Genomic DNA, 25,564 nt, shown 5'->3' on the forward strand with positions numbered 1-25,564 from the left:
TTTGAATAATGATGTGCGAGTTTGAGGGATCCTCAGGCCATGGCATGGTGTCTTCAGGCTATGAGGATGATGCCTTCGGACTATGACGCCTTTGGACAGGTTGGCTATATGTGAGCCCATGAAGTGCAGAGATATGATACCAAAAATGATAGCAAGACAAAGCTTAGTCTTGTGCGGAGTTTGGGGCAGAGCTTAGCCCGAGGGAAGAAGATAGTGCCCAGTTTAGAATAGAGCAACATTTATGCAGGGAGGGACAACGCTTAGTCGCATGAGAAGGCAATGCTTAGCCTTATGCGAAAAATGGAGGCAGGCTTAGCCTCATGCAAGATTTGAGATAGAGCTTAGTCTCATGCAAAGAGAAGGCAATGCTTAGCCTTATGCAAATATGGAGGCAGGGCTTAGCCTCATGCAAGATTTGAGACAGAGCCTAGTCTCAAGCAAAGAGAAGGCAGTGCTTAGCCTTATGCAAATATGGAGGCAGGGCTTAGCCTCATGCAAGATTTGAGACAAAGCCTTATGCAAATATGGAGGCAGGGCTTAGCCACATGCAAGATTTGAGACAAAGCTTAGTCTCATGCAAAGAGAAGGCAATGCTTAGCCTTATGCAAATATGGAGGCAGGCTTAGCCTCATGCAAGATTTGAGACAGAGCTTAGTCTCATGCAAGAGAAGCGATGATTAGCCTCATGCAGTGACAGTAGCAAATGGAGTAGAATNCATTCGGCCGTTTTGCGGGTGACAAAACTTGCTGAAACTTCTCCGAAATTTTGAGAATCCTTCTCAAAATTCTGCCTCAGTTACTTAACCAATTTCCGACTGTCTGGTATATGATGGCGTTGGCTGGACTTACTCCGGCATTTTGAGGGTCCTCCTCAAAATTCTGCCCCAGTTTCTGGTGCTAGGGGACATGAAAATTTTATTAAGATATGACCGAAGCCACAGGGCTGCCTACGTATCCCCTCTTAAACGTGAATCAGGTCAAGCGCAGTTCAATTACATCATATGAAGGAATGTAAACAGTCTAAACATAGTATCTCTTGACTGCGTCTGAATTGATAGGTTTTGGCCAGACTTCTCCGTCCACTTCTGCAAGTATGAGTGCTCCTCCTGTTAGTACCCGGTGAACCATGTAAGGACCTTGCCAGTTGGGAGAGAATTTCCCTTTGGCTTCATCTTGATGTGGGAAGATCTTTTTCAGCACCAACTGTCCTGGTGCGAATTGATTTGGTTTGACCCTTTTGTTGAAAGCTCTGGACATTCTGTTCTGATAAAGCTGACCGTGACATACTACGTTCATTCTCTTTCCGTCTGTAAGGGCCAGTTGCTCATAGCGGCTCCTTATCCATTCTGCATCGCTAAGTTCGGCTTCCTATATGATTCTTAAAGAAGGAATCTCTACCTCGGCTGGAATGACAGCTTCGGTACCATAAACCCGTAAATAGGGAGTTGCCCCAGTTGATGTGCGGACTGTAGTACGGTACCCCAACAGGGCAAAGGTTAACTTCTCGTGCCACTGTTTGTGGTTTTCTACCATCTTCCTTAGTATCTTCTTGATGTTCTTGTTTGCAACTTCCACGGCTCCATTCATTTGAGGTCTGTATGCTGTAGAGTTTTTGTGCTTGATTTTGAAGGTTTCGCATATGGCTTTCATCAGATCACTGTTGAGATTGGCGGCATTATCAGTGATAATAGACTCGGGAACCCCGAATCGGCAAACAATACGATCTTTGACAAAATCTGCGATGACTTTCTTAGTTACAGCCTTGTAAGATGCGGCCTCTACCCATTTTGTGAGATAGTCGATGGCCACCAAAATGAACTGGTGCCCGTTTGAAGCAGTGGGCTCGATCGGACCGATGACATCCATTCCCCAGGCAACAAAAGGCCAAGGTGCACTTGTTGCATTGAGTTCATTAGGTGGTACCCTTATCATGTCTGCATGTACCTGGCACTGGTGGCATTTCTGTACGTACCGGATGCAATCCATTTCCATGGTCATCCATAAGTATCCAGCCCTGAGTATTTTCTTGGCTAGAACAAAACCATTCATATGTGGGCCGCAAGTTCCGGCATGTATCTCCTCAAGCAATCTGGAAGCCTCCTTTGCGTCAACACACCTTAACAACCCCAGATCAGGAGTTCTGCTATACAGGGTCCCTCCGCTTTAGAAGAAGTGACTGGACAACCTCCGTAGTGTGCATTTCTGAGTATGGTTTGCCTGTTCTGGATATTCTCCTTCCGCCAAATATTCTTTGATGTCGTGGAACCAAGGTTTTCCATCCGTTTCTTCTTCAACATGAGCATAGTAAGCTGGTTGGTCATGGATCTTTACCGTGATGGGATCGATGAAATTCTTGTCTGGATGCTGTAACATTGATGATAAGGTGGTCAGCGCGTCTGCGAACTCATTTTGAACTCCGGGCACATGTTTGAATTCTATATTTGTGAATCTCTTTATTAACTCCTGCACATGATATAAATATGGCAGTATCTTGGTATTCTTCGTAGCCCATTCTTCTTGAACCTGATGTACCAGAAGATCCGAATCACCGATTACCAGTAGTTCTTATATGTTCATATTGATGGCCAGATTGAGCACCATGATGCAAGCCTCATATTCTGCCATGTTTTTGGTGCGTGGAAACCTAAGCTTCACGGATACAGGGTAGTGTTGACCTGTTTCTGATACCAAAACCGCTCCAATGCCCACTCCTTTGAAGTTTGCAGCTCCATCGAAGAACATCCTCCAACCATCGTAACCTTCAGCAATATCCTCTCCTACGAATGATACTTCTTCATCAGGAAAATACATTTTCAAGGGTTCGTATTCTCCTCCCACAGGATTTTCAGCAAGATGGTCTGCCAATGCTTATCCTTTGACCACCTTCTGAGTTACATAGACAATATCGAACTCACTTAACAGTATTTGCCACTTGGCTAACTTCCCGGTTGGCATGGGCTTCTGAAAGATGTACTTCATAGGGTCCATCCTGGATATGAGGTACGTGGTATAGGCACAGAAGTAATGCCTCAATTTTTGAGTCGTCCAGGTCAAAGCACAGCAAGTGCGTTCCAGCAGAGAGTATCGTGCTTCGTAAGGTGTGAACTTCTTACTCAAGTAGTATATGGCTTGCTCCTTTCTCCCTGTCTCATCATGTTGTCCCAAAACACATCCGAAAGCTCCATCTAATATAGATAGATAGAGTAGCAAAGGTCTCCCAGGTTCTGGCGGGACTAGGACTGGTGGTGTGGACAGGTATTCCTTAATTTTGTTAAAAGCCTTCTGACAATCTTCGGTCCAACTCGTTTCAGCATCTTTCCTCAACATTTTGAAGATAGGTTCACATATAACTGTGGATTGTGCTATGAAGCGACTGATATAGTTGAGACGTCCTAGGAAGCTCATCATGTTCTTCTTGCTCTTTGGTGGCGGTAACTCTTGAATAGCCTTAACTTTGGACGGGTCCAACTCGATTCCCCGGCAGCTGACAATGAATCCCAACAACTTTCCTGCAGGAACCCGAATGCACATTTTGCGGGGTTCAATTTGGGATTGTACCTCCTTAGCCTGTCAAAGAACTTTCTCAAATCCGTTATGTGATTTGCGGCCCTCTTGGATTTGATGATGACATCATCAACATACACCTCTATTTCCTTATGTATCATGTCATGGAAGATGGTTGTCATGGCTCTCATGTAAGTAGCCCCACCATTCTTTAGACCAAATGGCATCATCTTGTAGCAGTATACCCCCCATGGCGTGATGAAAGCTGTTTTCTCTGCGTCTTCTTCATCCATCCAGATCTGGTGATAACCCGCGAAGCAATCTACAAAGGATTGGAGTTCATGCTTGGCTCAATTGTCGATCAGGATATGTATGTTTGGTAGTGGAAAGTCGTCCTTGGGACTTGCTCTGTTTAAATCTCGATAGTCAACACATACTCTAACTTTCCCATCTTTCTTAGGAACTGGTACAATGTTGGCTAACCAGGTTGGGCACATAACTACCCTAAGGACTTTAGCTTTGATCTGCTTAGTGACTTCCTCCTTGATTTTCAAGCTCATATCTGGTTTGAACTTCTGAGTTTCTGCTTTATTGGCGGACACATTGGGTTGGTAGGCAACTTGTGAGCCACTATGGATATGCTTAAACCGGTCATGTCATCATATGGCCATGCAAAGATATCCTCATATTCCTTCAAGAAACGAATGTACTCCACCTTCTCTGTCGGTGATAAGTGAACGCTTACACGAGTTTCCTTGATGGTCTTAGCATCTCCCAAATTTACTGCTTCGGTTTTGTCCAGGTTGGACTTAGGCTTATTCTCAAAGTTCTCAACCTCTTTGACGATTTCCTCAGGTATTTCATCTTCTTCCTCCGAGTCACTATCCTTATATTGCGTTGTCTCATTACATGTCAAAGTCATCGGTTCATCAGGAAAAGTAATAATAACAATGTAGAAAGAAAAATGTGAAAGATAATAATGAATAATAAATAGTAATGCATTGATTAAAAATTAAAGATATCCAAAACAAGTACGACTCGATGAATCGAGCAATTATTTTGAAACAAAACGCGTCTTTAAAATTAAATTACTGAAAACATCTGAAATGCCTAGAATGGCTATAGAAATAAATTTAGGCTAAATGCCAAGCTACCCAGGGACTCGGCGGGCCCGGGATGGTGTGGCAGTCCAATTCCTGAGGACAGCTCCCTTCTCCACAGCCTAGATGGTGAGGCCTTCTTCCTCTTCCTCCTCCTCAATTATCGCACTGCAATCCATATCCTCGTCTTCCAGGAACAAGTTCCTCAGCCCAGCTAAAGCTTCTTCTTCTGCAGTTCCCCATATCGTATCGGCCTGATGAAAAGTCTGACCCAGATGTGGCACCGGTTGCTCAAGAGGGTAATAAGGACCACGCCATGGTGGCGACCAGTCATTATACTCCTGTCAGGTATACGGGTACCCCAGCCCAAAAGTTGTGCCGTGACGTTTCAGTTGTATTTGTTTAGTAATGCCCTGGAGATCCTTTCCCAGTCCTTTGCCAGGTTCGTACCCAGACCATGCCAGTATGCTTTCTATTTTGTTGCTCCACCACTTGTCATTTTCAATCGCGTTGACATGTTCAATGTGATGATAAGTTTCTCCACCCAGCCTTCTTCTATTCTCGGTGGCCGAGATAGTTTGACTGGTGTAAATGGGGTTACTCCCATCTCCGTGAATGACTACCTCCTGGTGGTTCCACTCGAACTTCATGGCCTGGTGTAGTGTGGAAGCCACGGCCCCAGCGGCATGTATCCAAGGTCGACCAAACAGAAGATTGTATGTAGCTGATATGTCAAGCACTTGGAATTCAACATCGAACCAAGTTTCCCCCATCTGCAGGCAAAGGTTAATCTCCCCATTCGTGGCCCTTTGAGACCCATCAAAGGCTTTCACATTCATACTTCCTGCCCGTATCTCGTGGAAATCTTTGCCCAGTCTATTCAGAGTAGTTAAACGACAAATGTTGAGACTCGAGCCCCCATCTATTAGGACCCTGGCAATGAATTTGTCTTCAAACTGTACCGTGATATGCAGTACCCTATTGTGGCTTAACCCTTCAGGCGGCAGTTCGTCCTCATGGAAGGTGATCTTATGACTTTCCAGCACTTTCCCTACCATGTTGGCCATTTCTTCACTGGTGATGTTGTTGGGCACGTAAGCTTCATTTAGCACCTTCATCAGGGCACTCCTATGTGTTTCCGAATTTTGCAGTAGTGATAAGATGGATATCTGGCGGGAGTTTTGTTTAAATAATCGATGATTGAGTATTCCCTCACTTCCTTGCTCGATCCTCCCAAATGTTCAGGTGTATAGATCCATCTCGTTCTGGTCATTCCTTGTACGGTATCAAATTCTTCCATCTTTGCTTTCCCTTTTCGCTTTGCTTCAGCAACATAGTCCCATGGTATGGCGTTAGAGTTGAAAGGAGGTGTGGTTGCTACTGTCACTGTGAAGGGTGCAGCCACTTCTACCTCAAATGGAATGGGTGTGGCTGCAGGTGGTGCTACCTCTACCTCAAAATGGAACCAATGTAGCTACCTCAACTTCGACTGACAGTTGTATCTGTACCACAATAGGAGTGAGTGTCACTGCGGGTTTAAAATCATCGCCTTCCCGAATGAGCCCGATCTATCCCTCAGGATCCCATTCTTCGTCCGTCTCTACCATATGTACTCCATCACCTTTATGATCTGGAAGAGGATTGTTGCGGACATTGGGTGCAGCTTCCTTCGCTTGTATGACCTTGTTATCAATCAATGTCTGGATCTTATCTTTCAATGTCCGGCACTCGTTAATGGTGTGCCCCTTCATACCAGAATGATATGCACAGGTTTTATTTGGGTTGACCCATTGAGATGAATTCTCCATTGCCACAGCAGGAATAGGGGTGATGTAACCAGTGGCCTTCAATCTCTCATACAGCTGGTCGATGGGTTCAGGAATAGCGGTGTATTGTCTGGGTGGTTTGCGATCAAAGTTAGGTCGGGGTTTCTGGTGATTTGGATGAGTGGGAGGTGAATAATAGTAGGTTGGCTGGTGTTATAAGTATGATAGGCGGTGGCGGGTTGAGAATATCTGGGAGATGAAGGTTGGTATGTGGGTGGAGGCGTTTGGTATGTGGGTGGAGGTGTTTGGTATGTGAGCGGAGATTTCGGGCCCTGAGCCACCATTACTGCCCCCACTTATCTTTTCTTTGATATGCCGCCTGATTGTAATGCTTTGTTCGTGGCCTGTAGTGCTTCGAAATTTATCACCATCCCGCTTTTGATACCTTCTTCAATCCTTTCTTCGAGTTTGATGATATCAGAGAACTTGTGATTCTCAATGACCATTAGTCTTTCATAATACTGTGGGTCCTGTGCCCTGACAAAGAACTTGTTCATTTGTGCTTCTTCTAGTGCTGGTCTGAACTTGGCTACTTCTGACCTCCACCGAGTAGCATACTCGCAGAAAGTCTCTGTTGGCTTCTTCTTTAAATTCTGGATGTAGAAGACATCCGGTGCATTCTCCGTGTTGAACCTGAACTGGTCCATAAATTCTAATGCCATGCTTAGCCAATTCGACCCGCTTCTTAGGGTTCTAGCTTATGTACCAGGACAAGGCATCTCCGGTAAGACTTCTCATGAAGAGCTTCATTCGGATCCTTTCATCCTTTCTGACTCCCACGAGCTTGTCACGGTAAGTTTACAAATGAACCTTGGGATCACCTGTTCCATCAAACATTTCGAACTTGGGAGGTTTGTAATCCTCCGGCAATTCCACGTCTGGTTGTATGCACAGATCCTCATAATTCAGACCTTCTATCCCTTTACCTCATTCGACACCCTGAACTTGACTTGTCTATTTCTTGAGTTCCTTGGCCATGTTTTTATGATCAGGTCCTTCTCAGCGGATTCTGGTGTATAGGAGATCGATTGAGTATAGTGAGGTACTGTTTCCACATATATGGGGTTGTTTTGGTGAGTGCCAGGGATTTGGGTGTAGTGGTAATCATTGGTTGAGTTTTGAGGATCGGGAACAAGGTGAGGTGTGTTATGAGGGGTGTGATAGGTAGTGGTTTGTGGGTACTGGTTGGTTGATGGTGGTGTTGTGGAGGAGTTGGTGCTGGTAGAGGATTGGGATTTTGGGGTGGAGTTACATATTGACGTGATAGGTAGCGTTTTCCTTTCAAATACCACTTAAGTCATACATCTTAGCATTTCCTCTGCTTTTCGTATTATTTGGAGGAGGAGGAGGTGGAGGGCCTCTAGATCTGGTGGGATATGCTGATGATGCCAGTATGTGCGAACCAACCTTGGGGGATGGGAATAATAAAGAGTAAAGAAAAATAAAAGGTAAACAAGTCAGTAAAGGTTCTGAAAAAGTCCGCAGTATTTAAACACATATTGCGAAAATGTAAATTCGTGTCTAGATTGGGAGCCTCGTTGTGCCCGAGGTAGGCCTAGCGACAAATAGATTTGGAGAAATTCAGTGCCAATAATTGCCTCATTTCATTAATGTAAAGATAAACGACCCAAAACGACACTAAATAAGATAAGTCATTAATGGCACTTGGCCTTATTACATTTGAAAAGCAAGTAAACCTAATCTACTTGGTCCCAAAAGGACCTTATCCAGGCTGGATGCTCTTGTCGATCAGATCCCCCAGTTCGTGCAGGTTCACCAGTAGGAATGCCCTTGCAAAATGCCCTCCTTCATTCCCTTCAGCGTTCTGGCAGCCGGTGACTCTCTTTCTCATTTTCCCTTCCAGTTCCATCAGACTGTATTCCAGATATTCCAACCTTTAACTGGACTTAACAGCCCTTTCTTTCCACTCATTGATCATTTCCATATCATCCCTGTGTTGCTCCATATGCTCGGCTTCAGACTCATGGATTCTTTTGCGCAATTTGTTATATTTCACCTGTGCTTCGGCAACTTCGTCTATGACCCTGTTTCCCAGACCAACTCTTGGCTCGAATATTTACCCTATGTTATCATCCAACCATGAGGGGTAGAAGTATGCATGTCCAGCATGATATCGATCTGGCTCAATAGTATCCTTTCTACGATAATCTTCAAGTGCCATATGTGTTGTGCTTCATTTTTGTATGGAATGGCATCACCCTGAATATCATCTATGAAGTGACTCATTTTAGCAACCCGTGGTATGACCTGCTTCCTGCCTGCCTGTCTCATAACCATAAGGGGAGCATAAGGGTATATGCCCCTTAACCCGATCAGTACCAAGTGTGGAACATCCCTGGATCTGATGATGAATTCGTCGGTAGGGAACCACTCGAACATCCATTGAACCTGGTCCTCGGTCAGATTGTTGAAAAACTGCACCCATCCTATAGCATCCTTTGGTTGAGCAAACATGTCTGGAACATATGCCATTTTCTTGGGATGGTGGAAGGCTATATGATTATTCTACGGCCTTCGTGGAAACTCTTGACGATATTGACCCCTTTGGAGATGTTCTAACAACCAAACCTGCAACAGCAAATTGCAACCCTCAAAGTATATGTACCCTTTCTGACAGCGCTCCAGGGCCCGGTACATATCTGCAATGATCATAGGGACAATGGTATATGTCTGCCCCTCGATCCCTTCCATCAAAGTTTTGGCCACCATGGCCAGTCTGGTATGGATTCTGTCCCCTTGGATCGGGAACACTAACATGCCCAAGAAACACACGATGAACACAAAGACTCTGCGGTGAATCCATCCCAAGGAGGTGATGGAGAATTCATCATCGAAAATACGGTAAGACCTGCTATGACCGTATCATTCATAGAGGAAGTCGAAGGGTACGTAGGAGTTTTTCAGGCACTCCAAGTCATCATTTTCTTCAACCCCGTCATCTTAAGAAATCCCCTAGTGGTGCGATTTTCAGGTGCCAGTAAACCCGGGCTGTCTCAAGGTACCCCAGTAAATCCCCCTATTTCTTCCAAGAGAGGGGTCATCTCTATGCTTCCAAAGCGGAACACGGCTCTTTCCTTGTCCTAGAACATTGTGGCAGCCTCGATCAACATTTTGTTTGGCTGGAGGTCCAACAAAGAAGGCAAATTTTCTGAGACCCTTTTCACATGATTTTGGTCACTTGATGGAAGATCCCTCCACCAATCTAGCAATGGTGATGGTATGTTACTAACCACGCCGAACCGGGGGACTTTGTGACCCATTTTCTGCAAAACAAAATATGGTTAGGCACTTTCCCCCTCCAGGTTCGTCTATTTATACAACAATGATTAGCACATTGGCACTTATTTCTCCAAAATTTATGCACACAGTCGTGGTTGCGTCCGTTGGGATTAGGGAAAACCCGATGGACTTTTGGACGAGGCTTATCTTAAAAGGGTTATTATGTGGACAACATATTAACCCGTCTAGGTTTGACCATGATGCATGTACAATTAATCAGAGTAAGGTTTCTATAGAGGTCTAGACTGGGACCCTCAAGCGGACAACTTGAGGGGGAAAGGCACGGAACAGTCGATTGCACCGCTGATCGACTAATTTTACCGCAAATACGCCTTTTCACGTTTAGTGGATGATATATATAGGAAGAGCATAAACACTCATCAAGCATTGCTATGGGATTGATTACGCACGAGTGGAATATGATGTCGAGCATGATTTATGCAGCAATAAATAGCATGTTGTCAAGTATTTGCACGTTTAAAAAAATGATAAATGCGGTATTTAAAAAATTGAAAGACAGTAAAAAAAACAAGGAGACAAGTCAGTTTCAGGAAACAAAGGAAAACGTAAATGCTTGAGAGAAATAAGCAATTAAATCCAAGTAAAGTGAAAAGAGAAAGGGTGCACATGTATTAACAGAATAGAGCATGCTTAAGACTAATTCATAAAACAAGTTCGTTATGGTAAGAGCCTAAAATATATACCCAGCAGAGTCACCATGCTGTCGCGCCCCCTTTTTCCTCGCGGAGTCCGTGTTTCGACATTCATAGGGAACAACTCCTTTCCTTTTGGGAATTGGGTATGGAATTTGAAGAGTTGCCACCTAACGGATTTAAGGTGCGTTAGGCCACCTAAATCAAGTAACTCATAAAACCGGTTTACATTACCAGAGATTGGGTAAGGGCTCGAAATAACCTTGAGGGGAAGGTATTAGGCACCCCTTGCGGTCTACCACGGTGGGTCCTGGCCGAACTCAAATTATGTGAATTAGTAGTATAAACAGATAAATCAAATTAGATAATTGATATTATATTTAAAATAAGGAGTAAAGGGGGTTCTAGGTTTTTTAGCCTACAGTATCACTTCTGTACAATGCTTGGTAATCGTCCCCAAGTTGGGGTGCTACACATAGCATTAGCGCACATGTCATCATATCCTTTACTACTCGATTACCCTCCCCTTAGTGGTTATATAAACGATTCCAATTAAACGTGCTCTATGTGTGCATTACCCGCCCCTTCCTTATGGCCCTGGAGGTGTTTAGAACATCTAGTTAAGGCAGTTCTAGACTCTCCTAAAGTGCTTAAAAGAGAAAATCTAAGCAACAAGCAAAAAAAAAATAGGACATTCACATAAAGGGGCAATTAAAGGCTCACTTTTACATCCTCACACAAGCAGAACAATAGCACGTCTCAAACAGCAAGATTTTAGATATTTCAAAGGATCCTAGAACAGGATATCTAGATGGGCATGACAAATAGAATATATGCAGTATTTTGTTAAAGCGAGGCAATAGAGACCTAATCAGTTTGCCTACTGATTTTAGGGCTTGCTGAATCCAGACAGTTCCAAATAACAAAAGCACAGTTTTACAGTTTGCAGGATTTTAGTCGCCCTACAAGCTTGCCTAGGCGTGTATCAGTGATATCCTATGAACATGGTATCTAGTCATTAATCAGAAGTGCAATAAACCAGCAAACAATTTTAAGCAGGCGGTTTGGTTTGTTAGGCCCTATAGGCATGCTATCTAGGTGTAGAAACTGATTTTAAACTTATAGACGTGGTAGCTAAATGCAGAAATTAGTTTTTAGAATCCTATAGACATGGTATCTAAATGCAGAAATTGGTTTTAAAATGCTATAGACATGGTATCTAAATGCAGCAATCAGTTTTAAAATCCTACAGACATGGTATCTAAATGCAGCAATTAGTTTTAAAACCTTATTTGCATGCAGAAAACTGATTTACACCTTGTTGGCATGCAAAGACTGATTTTAAGCTTACAGGTATGGTGTCTAAAATGCAAGATTGATTTTAAACCCTATAGGCATGGTATCTAGAATGCACATAAGCAAACATCGCAGCAAACTTACAGGTATGGTATCTAAATAAACAAACATTGCAACAACCTATAGGCATGGTGTCTAGAGTGCGGGACTGATTTTAAATCCTATAGGCATGGTATCTAGAATGCACATAAGCAAACATTGCAGCAAACTTACAGGCATGGTATCTAGAATGCACATAAGCAAACATTGCAATAACTTATAGGCATGGTATCTAGAATGCGGGACTGATTTTAAATCCGATAGGCATAGTATCTACCCTTTCCCAACAAAATATATATAAGAATCCCTCCCGGTTTTACTAATATCCCCAATATCTATTTAAAAAGAAATTATTATTACAAACCAACATAAATAATGAATTACAGAAATGAAACTGCTAGAACTATAGGGAGCCTGAACAGGCCCAAATAGTAAACCTCAAGAATCAGGCCTTCAACCAAGTATGAACATGCCAATGCTCTCATAATGCACCCAATAGTATCCTGGTATGTCAAAGTTCTCAAGGGCCTCAGGGGAACCCGGGCAATGCTGACACCAGAAAACTTTCAAAGCAATCTTTTTGTGAGCAAGTGTGGAAAGCCAGCCCCAATGTGTCAAAGTTCAGAGGAGCCTCATGGGCTCCTAGGCAATGCTCATACTGGAGGGGCAAGACCCTAGGTGTTCTAAGAGTAGGAGTTGAAATCATAAGATAGTTTTAAGAAAATAATTTTGAATTCTTAAGAAGTAAGGAGCAAACAGGGTCATTCAGTTCTAGTGACTCAAACAAAGGTCCCAGGAATCAAACAATATATAGAAACAGGATCACTTAAAGTTTTAACTTAGTTTATTAGCCGTTACTAGGTGAGCACATACTAAACAAAGGCATGGCATGCTGGGATCAATCAGACAGTCACATTCAAAGGGGGAGCAAGGATTGGGAGCCATATTGGTCAGGAGTCTGTGAGAGGTGAACATGATAAAAAGAACATACTAAAACAGACATATGTCTAATTTAGATATGAGCAGGCATGCAGACTTGCTGAAAGCAGAAGCACATAGCTCTAGCAGAAACAGAAGTAACGGGTTGAAAGCAGAACACTCATAGGTTTAACCAAATAGAAGTAGACATGCTATTGCAGTAAACACATAGGTTAAACAGAAGTAGACATGCTATTACAGTAAACACATAGGTTAAACAGAAGTAGACATACTATCGCAGTAAACACATAGGTCAAATTGAATAGCAGGAAACATATAGTCTAATATAATAGCACTAAACATGCTGGGTAGGAAAAACATATAGGTTCAGAAGAAAGACATGCTGATTATAAGGAAACACACATTGGTTTAATTGAATGGCAGTAGTGGAAGCATACCAGTTAAGAGATAGCAATAGGAGAATAAAGCAAATAGGGTCTGAAGGTCTAGGCTTGGCTCTCAGCCGGCTAGACAATGTAACAGCAGAGAGTAAAAGATTGTGATAGAGGAAGAGAGCAAGAACTTCATATATTTTCAATGTCTGTGTGTGTGTGTTGAACTATGTTCGTGTGTGTTAAAGAAAAGAATGAAACTTATATAGCATTGAGCAGAGTAAACGAATAAGGCAAGGAAAATTAACAGCATATAAATTAAGTATGAGAATCAATTAACCAGTCAATTAGGCTAAAACTGATCAATTAATATCACTTAAATTAGGGAGAATCTCATACGAAATCAGTCAGCATGCATGATTGAAGTTAAATAAGGTAAGCAATAAGTCGACCATAGATTAGACTAATTAATCTAAAGAAGGCAAGTAGTACTAATTAAAGATTATAAATGAGAAAAATAGGTAAAATCACGGGGAAGTACAGGAAAATATGATTCGATCCCTAAGTAAATCAGTCAATCCATTTTGATTGACAGAGATAAACAATAACAAAAAAATTGAAGTGGACAGTGAGACAAATGAACAAACAAGGACTAAAACATAAGAGTAAAGATAACCAGCTTCAAATACTTAGGAACTCTTAGAAAAGTTTTTGCAGAAATAGAAAGAAGTGGAGCCCTAGTTTTAGAGAAACATTTAGGATCGATTAACCGTAGGGAAAGTAGAAAACCTTTAAGAATAATGCTATAGAAACTCGAAACCACTTCAAATCTACAGCAAATAATAAAGAATCCAAAACCCTAATTTGGAGGAACATTAAAATCAGTCGATGATAAAGAGAACAGAAAAATTTTAAGGAAAGATAGCGTCTAAACTCGAAAACGTTTTAGATCTTCAAGGATCTGAACAGATTCAAAGTATAAGAGTTGAGGGTTTTAAGAAAGTGACAGAGATAAAAGAAAATCCGATTTGGAACCAGAGATTTGAGCCATAAACACGAGATAATAGTACTCACAAACGAAGACGGCCATAAGACAGGCCTGTGAGTCAGATTTCGACGAAACTTGGTTGAATATCTTTGAGATTCTCTCATAAATCGACGAATTCGAAACACCTAAAGATGTAACCGGCCGGTAGGGGCCTCAAATCACCGGGGAATCTCATGGAATAGGTAAGAATCGAAGGGATTTGGGGTAGATTTAGGTGACGGCGCTAGGGTTAGTCTCAGAGAGAATAGAGGAGATAAGGGATTCAAGGGTGGCGGGGTTTAACAAATGGCTAGGGGTAGGGGGTCATTTGGATTAAAAATGGTAAGAGGGAATGGGGCCTTTGATCTCAGAGATCAACGGCCAGGATTAGAAGGGGTCTGGGTCGGGTTGGATTTAATTGAGTTAGGTTTGATTTGAATTGGGCTTGGGTTTGATTAAATTGGACTGGGGGAGATCCGATTTTGGGTATAAATTAGGGTTATTTGTTAAGTACCCATTTTTACTAAATAAAATATTTTAAAAATAGCTAATTAAATGATAAAAAATTATTTTCATGCATGAAGGTGATTTATAATAATTTCTAAATATTATAAAAATATAAAAAGTCATTTTTTGTGTAGATAACGTAGTTATGCATATGTAGGGGCTATTTTTGCAAAATATGCAATTATAGTCTTAAAAATGCAAATGTAATTATAAAAAATACAATTAAAATATTTGAACACTCATATGGACATAAATGATGAATTTAGATGATTAAATCATCAGAAAATAATATGAGGGATAGTTTTGAACATTTATGTGATTAAAAAATACAGAAATAAATAGATTTAGGGCCTTTAAAAATTGTAGAAAAAATTATAAAAATACTTGTGCATGTTTGTAAATGCATGTACAATATTTTAAAAGTGTACATGCATATTTTAAAACTTATGAGGGAAAAATTGGGTATCAACATTCTTTTTCGTGTCCGACACAAAGCAAGAAGTCACTAAATACTGGATTTGTTCTTCTTTTATATTTCTTGTTAGCTAAATTATTTTTATTTTTTATGCTATAAATATAATCGTATCAATGTAGCATTAATATCTTATGCTATCATCAATTTAGGAAAAGCTAATATTACTTGTCGGAAATTACTTGAAAACCTCATTAATTTTTCACCAAATGGTTCACTGATATCTATTATACCTCTAAAGCTCTTGTTAATTATTTTGATCGTCTGACGCTCTAGCATAAGCTCTTCATCTCATATTATCAATCTTGCTTTCCTTATAAGTTTGGCATCACCGTGTCGTTTTGATATATTTGCGGTGGTGTTCAGTTGTTTGATGAGGTATATCGAATCTAAAGTGAGTTGCTATTCTACTTGTTATTATTGCTAGCGTTATTATATCGATCTTACATTTGCAAGTAATACACGATATAAAAATATTTTTTCAATTCTTCTATGGCCATCTACAAAGAATAATTTCGCTCTACCAGAGTCAACTCTTTGCAATATATTACTTAAAGCTTGATGTTTTTCAAAACTAACTTTGATTGTACAAAATCTTCCACATCACTTGTATGGCCTTTTCTTCAATACTAATTTCCTTGCATTTTGGAGGCAGTGATCAACCGGATCTTGCTTGATAAGAATTAAATTTACTTACCGATACCTTAGGAAACCACCAAGTTAGGTTTTTGGTATGGATTAACGTATTTTTAGGTTTTTTGTAAAGAAGTATGTCCAAAAATATAGGCTTCACCATGTTGTGTATTATTCCAATTGTGTCCTTTTATTATGAGTTATTATACTTAATATTATAAGGCTATTTTTATAAACCGATATTGTATTCATGCTTTTATAATAATATAGATAGATAGATAGATATAGATATTTTGATAAGAATAATAGAACTATATATGCATATTTAGGCACCAATTAACTAGTTCTTGTCCAAGTGAACAAAAAGATTCTAGTGGATATAACTTAGATTCTCGTTATTTTTTAGTTTCTCATCTGGTGTGTGATATTTCGCATTGGGCTCCTGACTAATCTGAATTCGTACTGCGTAAGGTCTATTAAGAAGTAAAGCGTTCTCTACCAAGAAATTTTTTATTCTCATAGCTCTAACATGACACCTCTGATTAAAGGTGGAGAGATCATGTCCATCTATCACAACTCTTGATATAATTTGATTTTCATTACTTGTGATGGAATGTCTCTCTTTGCTCCTATTACACCTACATACTAATAGTATTTTAATATTTTATAACAAATTACTTATAATCACCAATTAAATCTTATATATTATGAAGAGTTGCCTATAATTTCATATTGAGTGATCTAATTGTATAAATATACTATGGGTATGTTCGAAAGAACTTACGAATTGGACATTTTGGTAGCACTTAACATTCTAATGTCTTCTGCCTAGCTAATTAATTATCGCCAGACACTGCTAACACGCATGATAGTTTAAACTGCATAAAAGTTGTGCAGAGAATTTGAAAGTACAAAAAGGGGGGTGAATTATTTCTTTTTAAACTTAATAGCTATCAGTTGACTAGTTTTACGATTAGTCGACTAGATATAAGAACTTGATACTAGTAAAGACAGAATTTAAAATGCAGAAATTAAATACAGGAATTAAAGACACCTGAGTTTTTATACTGGTTCGGATTCAATGTGAATCCTAGTCCAGTCCCCTTGGGTTGCAAGGGAGTTCTTTTTCAGTGAGTGAGTTTCTTCGAGAATACAGAGAATAGTGTGATCTACACCAATAGTTTAGTTCCTATATCACTCGTGTCTTTTGATATAATGCCTCACCAGTGTTGTTCTCTCTTTCTTCTCTAACTTGTTACACAGCAGATCTAGTAGAGCTACAATGTTTGTTTGCAGTAGAATAAAGAGAATGGATTTGGTTCGATCAAAGTATATGGCTCTAGGGTACAGATACAAGTTTAAATACTTTGAGAGAGGCTTGGTTTCTGGATAGATTTGCCAACCCAAGAGATTTGATCCTTGGAAAGGAATTGACTGTTTCCAAGAATAAGGTCATACAGTAACGGTTATGTTGACGAGAGGCTTGAATGATTCTTCTTCCCAAAATCTCGCTCCTTCCAGATTTGGATACGCTTGATTTATTTGATTCCTTAAGTCTAGGCTTGATTTATTCCGTCTTGGCTTTGATTGATTTCTCTAATTCTCTGATTGCTTCCTTTGATTCCTTCCATCTCGTAGTTGTCCATTGGTTCCTTGATCTTTTCTAATCTCAGATTGCTTTCCTTAATTTCCCTGATTGATTGCTTCCATCTTGTAGCTAACCGTTGATTCCCTAATCTTCTCTCCTTGATCTTCTCTGATTGATTCCTTTAATCTTTGAATACTAGCCGTGAGTTCCTGGACATAGAACAGATACATTATTTGCATCATTAAAATCAGATCTAACAGAATTAATAAGAATTGTCTGCCATCCAATTCTATCTACAAATTTTGTATTGGAATTTGAACCAGGGGTATATGTAGCATTAAGGTGACGAGTTCAACTGAACCCACAACTTTTGATGTGGAGCATAAATTAATGTATAAATTTTACTAAAGTTACAATAAATAGTATATACGAACCCTTATCTTTGAAAATATAATGGGTTTAATAAAAAAAAATCTTAAAGGTTGAACCTATAAAATTTAAATTCTGGATCCGCCTCTGATTTAACATATAGATTATAGAGTGCGCACGACTTGGCAGGAAAATGTGCAACTTCACCTAGGTTAATTGGCATACTCTACCGATTATGAAACGTAACAAGTATTGTAAAGTGACATAATTCTTTGCCAAATTTTTTAAGTTGGATATGTCTATATTTGGTTTTCCTTCACAAGCACCCGCCCTGCCCCGCACCCGCACCGCCTCATTGCCATCCCTATTTGCTGTCAATCCTTCTTTAGTGTGTTGGACAGTATGATAGTGTTTACTCTTATATGTAGCATAGAAATAAATGGCATTTAAACAAAAGATTTAAACCCATTTGACAGAGATGTATCTAGGCCTAAATTCTTGGGAGTTGACTGCATTCAAAATTGTGTACTCTGTGTCGGAGATAGGATTTTCATCAAAAGGGTTTGTCATATACTATATATACATATATAAAAAATAAAATAAAAAGAATTAACCCTGTAAGTACGATGTAACTTTCTGGCGAAGGAGTTCGGATGAACCCCTTTCTCTTCTCTAGCTCTCCTGTGTGTATTAATGAAAAAGGATGAAGCTTTTTTCTTTCTGGCTTTCTGGATGTAGATGATGATATCTATACACGTGGTTTCGGATGAATCCCTTATGGCGAAGGAGTTCGGATGAACCCCTTCCGCTCCTCTAGCTCTCCTATAAACTTTTTCCAAAGCATATGACTTTCTGGATGTTGATAATGATATTTATACACGTGGTTTCAGATCAATCCCTTATGGCAAAGGAGTTCAGATGAACCCCTTCCGCTCCTCTAAATCTCTTGTGTGTATTAATAAAAAAAAAAAGATGAAGCTTCTTCCAAAGCATATGACTTTTTGGATGTAGACGACGATATCTATACACGTGGTTTCCATTTCATACAATCTTGCCTCATCTTGTGCAGTCATGTTTTCCAGAAGAAGAGAAGGCAATACACACATGCAGGTTCTTCAAAAGAGTACCATTTAAACTTTCTGCAGAAACTCAATTTATTTTCAAATGCCAATAATATCAATCAAGTGCATGCAGCATTTACACAAGGTAAGCAAATATTCAACACACTTTTCTTTCTTTTAATTTACTAAATTTGTCACCTCCATTAATCCTAAGCATAAATACAGCAATTTGTTGCATTAAATGAGTTTCATATTCTCAGCATACAAGCTGGCATTCAACTAGATCGATCGATTACATTTACTAACATTATGATCTAGTCGAGCTTCTTTCCCCTGAAGTTGCCTCTTGGTATTTTGCTGAGGACACCAGAATCCAGCTTCTTGTAATGGCCTCGAAGCTGTTCGAGGGCATTATAGACAAAACCATCAACTTCATCTTCATATCTTTCATATAGCACTGGAAGCGTGTGGGCAGCAATGAAACCTTATACACAAGTCAAAATTCAAAGTATAGTCAAGACAAAATAAGCATATCAAACGCGAGTAATATACAATCACCGGAATAGACCAAAACCAGTTCCTTTTCTTTTGATTGAAAGTAGGTTAAACACATCCAATATTTTGGATTTCAACTGAACAGGGTGATACAAATTAGCTGGGATTAGGTTATAATCATGTTAGTACGTTCACTTTAGGTCCTAAGCTTTCTAAGAGTCTTTTAATTCGATCATAGATTTATATGGAAGTAGAAAAAATTTAAAACTTTTAGTACTATTTCTTTTTTTATTTTGTTGGACTGATATGAGCTTAGAATGGAGTAACATGGTCAGCTTGGATTCATATCGCCAACCCCAATTTGCTAGAGATTGAGCTAGCAATAGTTGTCGTAATTTCAACCGTACGAGTAAAACTTTACAACTAATCACTACAAATAGAGTTACTTTAAAACATATGACTGTTTGTGTTAGACTAACAACACAGACATTCAAAAGTCAGCCAATAAAGCTAGTCAAAGGACTCATTTCTACTTTTTGGAATCGTATAAGTGCCTGATAATAAGTATAAGCCATAAGGTGATATCATAGGACACAACTAAATGCTGAGAAAATAAACTGCATATTTGCATCTAGAGGTGATTCCGTTGATACTCATACGTTAGACAGCATAAATAATAGGACGTGACTATTAAATTGCTATCGTGGAAATGAGAGGTCTCTTACCAATATATAGAACAGTCAAGAAGTTGCACCAGCTTCCTATGATACCAGCAGCCCACAAGCTCACTACAACCTAGGAAAAACTCCGATGACATTAGTTTCGAACTCAGCAACAGTATTTTACAGTAACAGAAATTTTAAGTCACAAGATTCAGTGGTCATTTAAATTGTTATCATTAATTTTGTCTAGTTTTGCATGCTTGACATCCTAGGGAAGGAGAAGATGTCATTATAGAAGAATCTTGTAACCGAACACAAGGGAAAAAAGATATGGCATGACAAGAAAGAAAATGAAGAACGAAAAGATAGGCGCAGGTTAGGTAACGGCGTTTTGGGGGGGGGGGGGGGGGGGGGGGAAGGTGTCGGGTTGAATGTCAAGAAGCTGCAACAAAATTGAGCTACCAGAGCAACTTCAACAATTTACATGCAGCAAGTTTAATAGACATTCCATATTAGTTAATCTGCTTTTCCTTTTCGGCTAATTCTCTTTCCCCGATTTACAATCAGACGTTACGATTTTCTCATCACATATGGATATTATTCAACAATGTCAGAAGAGGTCGTGAAAATAAGCTAGCAAGCACAGATGTTGAACAAACAAAGACAGAAGCCTTGGCATCTCATAATTGAGCTGAAAAGGGAAAAATTATTCAAATAAAACAATAACAGATAGAGCAGCACCTTGCACTGCATTAAACAAACATATGTACAGTACAATTATTTTTAGAAGGCGGTAGATCAAATGGACATGGAGACCTGAAAAATGTTTGAGTAGAAGCAAAGCAGATGGGAGACTTTGCGAGCAAGTTTTATCATTCTTGTTGAAAATAGAAACATGTGCAAAGAAACTATGAAACAGAGTTTTGCTAACTGGTTTTGCTTTGAGGTCGTTGAGAGGGGAAAAAATGGATGTTATAAATATTATGCAGCATTTGGGAGTTGAGAAAAGTAAAAGGCCTTTTTGCCTGCAGGACTTTGGTCTAGCGGTACGAGCGCAGCACGTGATATGTGGCTAGGCACATGTCACCCTTCTAATGCCTTGCGGTCCATGACTTGATACAGTTAAAGTAAACAAAATATTAAAAAATCGACTTGAAAGAGGCCTCATAATTCAAATCAAGCACTTGATACTTTGTTATGGAAATTCTTCAAATTGAAATAAGGAAGTATCGTCTTATTCTAAGCTTATCTGTTTCGAAATAATTGAGCATAGAGATTAATGATTAGTGATATCTAACATACCAGTAAGAATTGTTTCAGATCACCACCACATGCAACATCTTGAAGGAAGCCCAACCCATGGTTTATTTCAGCGCCTATTGCCGTGGCAATATTGATGAAGAGGTCATTAGGTAAGACAAGACGAGGAACCTTAGATTGCGACCTGTTGCCATAGAATTTAACTTCCATTAACTTGATTCAAGAATATCAAACTAAAAGACAAATGAGAACAAGAAAAGAATGATGTTGCTTCAGAACGCTAAACTAGGTTATACTACCTGTTTATTACCCCAGAAGCATTTTTCCAAAGAAACTGAGCGATCATACCAATGCTCAGAGCAAAGCATAAAAGTGAAAGAAAATTGTAGTTGAGCCACTCAAATAGTACCCAGATGGCTGTGGCACTGGCTAAAATACCGGCTGAGATTTTCTTGTTTCTCCACAACAGCACATCAGCAGCTACAAATCCACCAAAGAGATTACGGATTAGTATACAGTAATTATGAGATAAAAAGGTAAGAATGTATAAAAGTACCGTACATTTGCCTCCACCCAAACAATGGTGTATTGGTTTCTGACGTCCAAATAGCCTATTGAATTGAGTACTAACAGAGCTTGCACCTTCCTCTTGAAAGAATGATGTAGATTTATGTTTCGGCCCACCATCAGAAAGAGATTCCACGATGTTGTTCAAAAGATTCTCAGCTGTTATTCCCTCCGGCATTTTTCCTTTTTTTGGGACACATAAGAAGCCAAGTCAGTTATCAAAAGAATAACATTAGGCACAAAGTCATTATGGACAGCTGAAAGATTTATGTCGACCAAATACTGGTAAAACATTAAAAACCAAAGAAAACAAGAGCTTTTCATAAGTAATATCTCAAAGTAAAAGAATATTAGACGAGGACACAAATCATAAATTAGCCTACCAATAAAAAGGGATCTCAGACGAAATAATGAAGCAAGGGGAACTCTAATTAGATTAAAACATATAATCGATAACCTTAACTCTTGTCAACATGGCTTCCAATATTAAAGAACGGAGCCACCCGGGAAGGTGACCAAGAAGTTTGCACAAAACACAAGCAAACACACACACAAACACACACAGAGAGCAAGAAGAGAGGCCTAAAAAGCACCAGAAAAACACAAGTCTTCCAATGATGCAACGAGACACGCAAGATTAATCCCAAAGCATGACACAAGTAAATCTATTGATTGTACAAAATCACCCAACTAATCACATTCCAAAAGCATTCAACAATCAGTATATATTTCTGAGCTTAGATAGCATGAATTCTTATTTTCTATGGTAAATTTTATACCTCCACCTCAAATAAGAATGGGGAAATTCTGAAATGGTACTAATATAGATAACAACAGAACCAAAGACCCCATATGTACACATATAAGTTATCAACAGATACCAAGATAAGAATGCAACAAAAGCCGGGAATTAGTCACAAACATTTGATAAGGAGTTAATAACAAACCATAAGGAACAAGAGATACTTATTACAGAAACTAAAAAGACACAAACTTTCATCAAAGACCAAAATCCATAAGACCCAAAGAAATGTAAAAATAGTGTAAAGAGGAAAATCTTTCTGACCATGTTTATGCATTACCAACAACAACAACAACCCAGGATTCGACGGTCGTGGGGGCAACATGACATTCATATAAATTTATTACTGCTCATATAGATTGGTACGGGGGCCTATGCTAATATCTAACTATTTTTAAGACATTTGCAAGTACATATAGAGTTTTTGCCGAAGTTTCCGGGTGCCGGTGACCCCTCAACCTGTATAGGTCCGCCTCTGACAACAACAATCCCAGTGTAATCCCACAAGTGGGGGCTGGAGAGGGTATAGTGTGTACCCAGACCTTACCACTATCTTGTGAAGGTAGAGAGGCTGTTTCCGAGAGACTCTCGACTAAGAAAGTTTATGCATGACCAATAAAGCTCAAATCTTTGTAGGAGAGAAACCAATAATCATATCAAAACATGAACTTGAACTAGAAGATTTTTAGCAAAAGGGTTCATCATTCAAGTTCAAATAATACTTCTGAAGAGTATACAAATACAAACTAATCAAAGAATCATTAAATTATCCCTTAATCCAAATTTAGTTATAGTCAACAGGGGTGGAGCTAGAGTGCCCGAGCGGGTTCAGCTGAACCCGTAGCTTTGGTTCGAACCATGTATCTGTCTTAAAAAATTCACTGTATATATATAAATTAATAATTTAGAACCGAGTAGCTTAAAACGATTAGAATCCCGAACCCATAAACTTGAAATACTCGCTCTCCGCCTCTGATAGTCAAGTATATGGATCTATAAATAATAAATTAGTTGTATCCAGCTCTTCATAGTTCAACTACTATTAAATATGGAATAATAATATTCTTTAAAACTTAACTTCTCTTACATAATTCTCTAACAAGTCCTTGTTTTCTATATAAAGTTTCTTCCTTTCGAGTTTTAAACATCAATAACAGTAATTATCTACAGGAAAATTTAAGATTTTTTTCAAATAAATTTGATGATATCGTGATACCCTTTTCTTTTCTTGGTACCTCTATGCACAAAAGTGTTACAGTACTAACTAATCATAGCAATGAAACTCCAAAATAAAAACAAAGGGAAATGAAGAGTAAGAGAATTGAGGTGATAGAAGGGACTAACCAGATTGAAGAATGAACCCAACAACTCAAAACTAGAGAAACTCAACAGAAAAAGCCTTATTTGCTTTTGATCAAGAAGATAATTCTGTTTCTTTGGTTTTTTGGTTTGCCCCACCCCACCATGTGTTTTATTTTATCCCGTCAGTCCCAATTTAAATGAAAATTTTCATTTTTTGTCTGACGAAAAGAAAAATATCTTCATATATTTTGGAAAAAATTAATTTTAAAAGTTTTCATTGTCTTCTTAAAATTAATTTTTAAAATTGAAAAGGAGCTTTAGAGTAATGGTAAAATTATTTTTGTGTGACCTACAAGTTACCAATTTGAGCCGTAGAAGCAGCTATTAATGCTTGCATTAAGTTAGACTATCCATATTACCACTTCTTCAAATTCGTGAACGCATAATATCTTGTGCACCGCGCTGCTACTTCTTTTCTTAATAAAATAATTTTGTGGTAGTAGTAATATTTAAATATTAATTTAGGGTATAAATTTTAAAAAAATTATGTATTTTATATTAAATATTAAATATTATCACATTAATTAGGACGAAAAAAATATGAGGCAGTTGGAAGTGGGGAGGGGGTTTCTGAGGGGGGGGGGGGAGTTGTTTGATTGTTTGTTGGGGATTGGAGAATATGAACTAATTGTGTGTTAGCGTTTGCATTGGAAACAGAACCAAATAAGAGAAACGTGAGAAAGGTAAACAAATATTAAAAGCTTGCATACGTGGACTGAATCAGTGAATATACCGACAGAGTAGCAGTCAGAATTAAATTGCCATTTGTTTGTATTTAATACACTAACAACCCCTCCTTAATTCTCGTTTTTGGCACATTTAATTCTCACTAATATTTTAAACCATTTTTATTTTTATTTTTTGGAACTTTTAGATTTGAAAATTTTGAGAATCTGACATTAAATTTTTTTAAAGAAAATTTTAGTTTTAGTTTACAAAATATAGCTCAACGATAATTATTGCAATAACTCAAAATATTGAATTCGCAAACTCAAAAATTCCAATTGTTCAATCAATAACACCAAACTTTGCATTGTCCACTACTAGTATTGTTAGTTTATATGACTCCACCAAACTATAGAGTACCTGGTCCTATATGAGATGATGCTGAGAATGCTATGAATACTGGAAGTAAAGAGGACAAGGGATTTTTACGTGGAAAAATCTCACACAAGGGGATCAAAAAACCACGACCTACTCTTGTAGGCTTTTAACTTCACTAACTTGCAATCTCCCTATTACAAGCCACTTTACAATAACCTTATTGCAAAGACTTCAACTAACTTGTGATGCTCTCATCACAAGCCACTCTATAACTATCCTAGTTACAAGGGCTTTGACTAACTTGTGATGTTTCCACTCTCCGGTTACAAAGGATTTTGCTTATGACTAAACCTAGCCACAACATAAACTCAGGGAGTTTACGAATTTTGGTTTGTTCCTAAGACAAAGCTTCTAAGAAAACAAACTAGGAAATACAATGATGAGCAAATAACAAGATTACAACTCAACTACGGATGTACATAAACTCATTAAGAAACTGATCCTTAGTGGAGTTGTCTTCTTGTTCTTGACACACCAGTGACTTCAATGCAAGATGAACGCTGTTATGCTTGAGAGAATATCATTGAATGCACACCGGTGTTGTGTCTTGCACCAGGTTTTATATTA

At 39.0% G+C, this 25,564-nt stretch overlaps 1 protein-coding gene across 1 annotated transcript; it reads right to left on the reverse strand.

The window, feature by feature from the left end:
- Positions 1–18,820: 18,820 nt before the first annotated feature.
- Positions 18,821–24,009, reverse strand: LOC109207983 (reticulon-like protein B8). The gene is made up of 6 exons (XM_019370983.1): positions 23,876–24,009; positions 21,724–21,912; positions 21,462–21,642; positions 21,205–21,346; positions 19,966–20,035; positions 18,821–19,229 (listed from the first exon to the last, which is right to left on the reverse strand). Exons 2-6 carry the CDS (start codon positions 21,905–21,907, stop codon positions 19,060–19,062), a joined length of 747 nt encoding a protein of 248 aa, XP_019226528.1. The 5' UTR covers positions 21,908–21,912; positions 23,876–24,009; the 3' UTR covers positions 18,821–19,059.
- Positions 24,010–25,564: the final 1,555 nt, after the last annotated feature.

The sequence above is a fragment of the Nicotiana attenuata genome, unplaced genomic scaffold, assembly GCF_001879085.1.
Source record: "Nicotiana attenuata strain UT unplaced genomic scaffold, NIATTr2, whole genome shotgun sequence".
NCBI classification, from domain to species: domain Eukaryota; kingdom Viridiplantae; phylum Streptophyta; class Magnoliopsida; order Solanales; family Solanaceae; genus Nicotiana; species Nicotiana attenuata.

Coding starts and splice junctions, on each gene's coding strand:
- LOC109207983 (XM_019370983.1), bottom strand. CDS start 21,907: ATGCCGGAGGGAATAACAGCTGAGAATCTTTTGAACAACATCGTGGAA. Junction 21,643..21,723: donor TTGTTTGGGTGGAGGCAAAT/GTACGGTACTTT, acceptor GTGGATTTGTAG/CTGCTGATGTGCTGTTGTGG. Junction 19,230..19,965: donor CTTGACTGTTCTATATATTG/GTAAGAGACCTC, acceptor CTTGTGTATAAG/GTTTCATTGCTGCCCACACG.